This window comes from Portunus trituberculatus, chromosome 31 (assembly GCF_017591435.1).
Source record: "Portunus trituberculatus isolate SZX2019 chromosome 31, ASM1759143v1, whole genome shotgun sequence".
Taxonomy (NCBI): domain Eukaryota; kingdom Metazoa; phylum Arthropoda; class Malacostraca; order Decapoda; family Portunidae; genus Portunus; species Portunus trituberculatus.
In genome coordinates, this window is record NC_059285.1 from 6,608,101 (window position 1) to 6,614,145 (window position 6,045).

At 44.8% G+C, this 6,045-nt stretch overlaps 1 protein-coding gene across 4 annotated transcripts in view; it reads left to right on the forward strand.

Annotated features, from left to right (window-relative positions):
• Window positions 1-501: 501 nt before the first annotated feature.
• The window catches only part of LOC123511556 (uracil phosphoribosyltransferase homolog), an 11,286-nt gene continuing 5,742 nt past the window's right edge, over window positions 502-6,045 (forward strand). The window contains exons 1-4 of one of the 4 annotated variants that reach the window (XM_045267560.1): window positions 502-580; window positions 4,726-4,889; window positions 5,158-5,393; window positions 5,707-5,749. In XM_045267560.1, coding sequence (XP_045123495.1) covers window positions 4,773-4,889; window positions 5,158-5,393; window positions 5,707-5,749 — 396 coding nt within the window. In that variant the 5' untranslated portion in view covers window positions 502-580; window positions 4,726-4,772. Of the gene's footprint in view, window positions 674-4,725; window positions 4,890-5,157; window positions 5,394-5,706; window positions 5,750-6,045 lie in introns of all 4 variants that reach the window. The other 3 variants (XM_045267562.1, XM_045267559.1, XM_045267561.1) reach the window with 3 other exon arrangements.

Here is a 6,045-nt window from a genome sequence, read left to right on the forward strand (position 1 = left end):
TACATCAAAATTTATTACCTAAATATTTCTGCTATTCATAATCTCACAAAATGTCTAACCTATAACTTACCTAATTCCCTTTATTCCAGTCATATGTGCCACAAAGCGAAATTATCGAGAAAAATATGTTCTAGTAAAGAAGAGAGGAGACGCCTATAATTAGCAGAGTACTCTGAACACGTGTTGGGAGGTGCTCTAAGAATAATGCGGTCATTACTTCTTTCATAAATTTTTATTCTTACATCTACTAAGTATTAGATGTTAAGAAGAAACAAACACATTACTTCTAAACATTGTTACAGGTAATTTCTGTGAAATGCATGACCAATATAGATTTTATGACTCAGAAACGTGAGCATGACAAACATGCTGCCAGACGTATTTCTTACATTTCTTGCTCTAGCGATAATTATTTTTCTAAAACTCAATGCGCATGTATATATCAAATAAGTGTGTGGATGAAAAGCATGGTGATATATTGATATACATGTCTTAAGTCTGGGAACTACTTTACTGTGCACGCGCGGTAAAACACGAGACGAGAAGGCGAAGACGGCAGTCACCACGTGGACCCCGCGAGGTGTGTATCTATTTGAAGTGAGGCTATACAAGGCTCCACTGATCAGTTTCTTGTATGGGTGGCCTGCATATCCAACTCTCAAGGTATTTTACGGTAATAATCATAAATTAGATGATATAAGAATTCGTTTCTGGTGTATAAAGATGCATTTCCACGAGAGATGAGGGGGCGATATGAGAGGTGAGCTTACCTCGACCTGCGCGGTGCAGCCTTCAGCCCTCAGGACTTGCAGGCCGCCTCTCCGCCACCTCTAAACCTTATTTCTATACACTGGCCTGCCTTTGGAGGCTGAGCGATGCCTCTCTTCTTACACATGATTACGTTTGTTTTCTGTTCTAGTGTGGATAAAGTGAACACAACCTCTGAAACTGAGGTTGAGTTCATTATTTTCCTATGCTTTTATTAGAGCGCCGGTGCATGCTGCGGTGACTGAGATGACCCTGTTCTCGCGCGACGCCACCTTCCGCCCTCTGCTGCCCTAAGGCTGCTGTGGGCGGGAGACATGGTGGAGATTAAGATATTTTACCGCGAGGTGTTGTAACCTGCTCGGTCCGGGAGGCGGGCCGTCCTGAAGCGTAAAAAAAAAATTCAGTGCACGGCTTTGGTTGTGGTTTCTTTCATCAGCACTATCTGTTTTACTCGGGATATATTCTTTGAGCGATGTTTGATATTCTTCGTGAACAAGAGTGCCTGTGTGAGTGACATCGATCCGGAGAGCGTGCGGTGGCGTTGCTTGTGTAATCCGTGTGTACACGTAGCGGTCGACTTCCAGCTGTCATTTCCTAATATACATTATACCGTCTTATTTTACTTTATTGTTTTTTGTTTTCCCCGCTCAGTGCAGTGGCTTTGGTTTCCGGTATTCTAACATGGATGTTTGAGGACGACGAGGTGCTTTGCAATGTGAAAAAAAAAGTTCCGTTTTGGCCGTGGCACCCAATACATGTCCCGCGATAACCACTGACTTTCTTGGAGAGTGACGTATGGAGTCTTACGTCAATAAAAAGGCAACACCCGCTCTTGCTGTATAGTAGTTACACCATCTGATAAGCTTGTTGATAAACGCACCGTTCGTCGCTGTGATGTTTGGTGTTGTACTACAGTTATCTTCCGCTATATGCGGACTCCCGCCAATGCATCAAACAAAATTAAACGGGACACCTTAGATTAACACTCAAGGTAGTGGTAAGACGGGTGTATACCAGAATCATGGATTGCCTGGCTTCCGGGGTACCATGGGAAGAGACCTTGAATATAGTGTTTGAGGCGAGGTGAGCTACATAGGAAGTCACAGAGTGCAAGGAGAGAAAGGATTCAGCGGCCTTGCTTGTTGTTGTTTAGAAACAACATACAGGATTACTTTTAAAGGCCACAAAGATGACTGATCGGATGCTTATGTTTACATTATTTCTCCTGCTAATGACTCAGAAAGCTTGTTAATGTATTCCTTAGATTATGAAAACATTACTAAGATTTATTTCCGTAGAACTTGTGAACAGTATCAGAGATAAGATTCTAAAGACGAAAGAAAGCGAGAAAGCGGCTTATAGTAGGGAAGTTTATTCGCTCACCCATACAAAGATTATTTTATATATTGTGTAAGGAGCATGTAAGTACGTATGTTCACAGATACGTTCGTGATAGAACACACGTATTAGGGAAGGCTGCTCGATGTGGATAGTATCAGTGATGATGGTGACATATGCGAGGTAGTGATAAGTAATAGTAGTGATAGTGATGTTTGCGGTGTCTGTGATAAAAGTGGCGGCTGTTAAAGTGACTGAATGATGAGAGTAATGTGGAAGTAGTAAATGCAACTAATACTTAATACAAGAGTATTGTCAATCTATAGGCTGCAACTCTGTTAAGATGAATAATAGCTGTCATTTCACACTTTAGTTCTGTTCCCTAGCCGTCGGTACTGCTGCAAGACGAGATACAAATGTAGATATACGCTATACAATGAATATGCATTAAAGATCCAACACCTATACAATGAATATGCATTAAAGATCCAACACCTGTGCTGTCAAATTGCGACTTAGATATTCATTTGTAAACCTCATTGTAAATTCTGAGTGTGCCACATGGATCTGCAGCGGGTGTGGTGATGGCGCTGGTGTTGCCCGCTGTGGCAATAGTAGCAGTTGAGCTGGTGGTGGGTGTGGCAGTAGCAGCAACAATAATAGAATGTTGAGTGATGGTAGCGGTAACAGGAGTGAAGACTTCAAGGCGGCAGTAGTAATAATGTAGGAGTCAGGGCAAGTTATGGGTTTATTTAGTGCACAAGTCCTCGCAAGGTTGCATGTTTGGGTATCATTTTCTGTTCCCTCCCCGCCCGCCCCTCCTTTCCCTCACCTCCCTCTTTAATGAATTCCGAGCAGGTATTTTGCCAAGGCACAACACTATCTTTCCTGTACATGCGTATGTGCGTAGTACCACGGCCACAATAAGTGTGTGTGTGTGTGCGCGCGTGCGTGCGTGCGTGCGTGTGTGTGTGTGTGTAATAATAATAATAATAATAATAATAAACGGTTTATTAATTAGGCAATGTAAAAAAATACACTGAAAATGTACAGGGGGGAGGGGACATTACCACAATGAACTAAAAATGCTTAACCTAACCTTATGTGTGTGTGTGTGTGTGTGTGTGTGTGTGTGTGTGTGTGTGTGTGTGTGTGTGTGTGTGTGTGTGTGTGTGTGTGTGTGTTAAGAAGAGAACCAAGTGAGCAGTGCCTAACCTAACCCTTTGTTGAGTGGACGAGGAATAATTGTTGGGCGCTCCCCCCCCCCTTTTTTTCTTTTCTTTCTTTCTGAGGTGGGCTTTTATAAACAGACAGCCGACAGAAATAGTGGAGGTCAAGAGAGCTTTGTCCTGTTGTTAAATCATTATAGAGGTTGATGAGAGTGAGTTGTGGCACGCAGTCGTAAGCAATTGCACGCCATGACACCCTCCTTCTTCTCCTCCTCCTCCTCCTCCTCCCTCCTCGGTCGAGACAAGTCCCACACCACCAAAGGCAAGCCGCTGTACGAAAAAAAAAAAAAAAAATCCTTGCTCCATCCTCTTGCTTATTGGACCGGCTGGCCTGCTGGGGATAGAAAGGACAGCGGGAAGATAGCGGGGAGCTGTAATGTGTGTGTGTGTGTGTGTGTGTGTGTGTGTGTGTGTGTGTGTTGTGGGCAGAGGTAATGTTTGTGTCTGCGGGAAGAGGTAATGCGTGCCTCTATTACAATGTTACACCGCTATTTTCTCCGCAGCACAGTATACAGAAGGTTCGCGTTTCTATAAGGATGGGTGTTGGTATTATGTAAAGGCACACGGGAAGGGACGGGATGGGATGTAATTTTGTGACCTTGATCGTCCGACTCTCAAAACTGGACCTGTATGTGAGTGTGTGTGTTTGTGTGTTTGTTAGTCAGGAGGGGCAGTGGGCGTCTCGTGGAGAGGGGTGGGGATAGACACACGGACTCTGGATGCATTGTTGCAGCCACCGAGTGAGTTGGGAGATGGGATTGGGAACCAGGGACCGTGTATTGACGGAATGGCTTGCTGTTCCCCATCACCACTTTTAAATAAATTTCACCAAATGATGCCAAGGGTAAACCGTTCTTCTCGCCCTCTACTCCAGAGGCGTTCCAGTTACGGACCACCTTCACCTTTTGTATAACAAGGTAAAGGGAGAAAGAGGAGAGGGTGGCTGGAGGAGCCCATAGCCTGCGTGAGGAAATAAGTTTGCGGGTGGACAGAGAAGGCAGTGGTGATTGTGGTGGTGATGCAGTTGTCGCGTCTGGCACTGCATCTCTCAGAGTGCGTGCGTGTGGCGATGGTGGACGAGGCTGATATCAGATGTCGAGCGCAGCAACCTTTAATAGACTAACCGCGCCATGTCGTCTCAGTACATCAGCTTTAAAAGATGTCTGCTGCACATTTGTATGCCATTGAAAGCCACGTTGGCGTGGAGTTTACTTATACCTACCCAGATATTTGGCGTGTTAGATATGCTTTTCGAAAACCACCTAATCTGCACCATAATTGATTAGACAACGAAGTAAATTTCCTGTTGATGCGTGTGCATGCATAATAGATTAGCCCCTTGTTTACCCTCTGTGTGACGGCCTTTGTCTGGTTTCTTTGGTGCACACAGAGTCCTGAGGAAAGCCAAGTCAAGACAGCGTGTTCACATCGGCCACTATGGGTACCATGAGTGAGGTGGTCACGTCCCGGCCCCCCACCTTCGAAAAGAAGACTCCCTCCCAGACAGCCCTACACGATAAACAGAGGCAGACAGCGGCAGACCCCACCACGCAGGTATACTCTTTCACCCTGTCTCTCTATGCGGCGTATGTAGGCCTACCTCCATCCTCGCCTACGCTATTTTTAAGAGTTTGAATCAAGTTGGTTTTAGAGACACGACAGGGATGGTGAGGCACTGATTAGAATATTTTTGGAACTGCATTTTCAGAGGATGTCCTCAATTAGGTTACTCAAACACGTAATTTGCATGCAAGTTTCACCATATATTCAAGCCTCTAAACAACCACATTACCTTGGTATTTCTGGGAAGGTTTCTGTTTAGATTTGTTTGACCTTGGGAGGGACCAAAGTTAGCAGCGTGTTATCATTTCCGGTCCACCGTGGTTATCTCTGGGCATCGTGTGGTGCCTCTGTGTCGCCGTGTGTGTCTCGCCCGCTCCAGGAATATGACCTCGGGGTGGAGAGTCAGCTGCAGCCAGTGGAGGGTTTCGGCCCCTATTTCAAGCTCATCCCGGCCACTGGGCAAGTTAAGGAGCTCCAGACAATCATTCGCGATAGGTAATTACCTCTCTCTCTCTCTCTCTCTCTCTCTCTCTCTCTCTCTCTCTCTCTCTCTCTCTCCCCTACTAAAGCACGCGTCTAGCGTTTGTACAAGTGTTTTGCTTAGTATTCTTCACGACAGGAAGCTAGTGTTGTGTGCCTGATATACATGCGTCCCTGATAAACTTTGTCCGTTGTTCTGAATCTGCAGTCACCTCTTTCTATCAATTTACGTTTTGAATTGTCTTGCCCTCGGTATAAATTTTTCCAGTAGGGTTGTGTGTACATTACTGTGGGGGCTTATTGTTTTATTATAACTTTTTTTTTTCAGGAACACATCTCGAAGCGATTTCAAATTCTACGCAGACAGATTAGTAAGTTTGACTGTGTGTGTGTGTGTGTGTGTTTATAAGTTTATTCACATCTCTTGTCTTCTTCCTGTTAGGTGTTGTCTGTGATCTCTGACCTTGTGTACTGCGTATGCTTCGACCTGTGTGTGTGTGTGTGTGTGTGTGTGTGTGTGTGTGTGTGTGTGTGTGTGTGTGTGTGTGAGAGAGAGAGAGAGAGAGAGAGAGAGAGAGAGAGAGAGAGAGAGATGAAAACTCTTCTATAGAAAAGAGGAAAAAATAGACCTTACGTAAGTGGCTGCACGGAAGAACAGTTAGAGAAG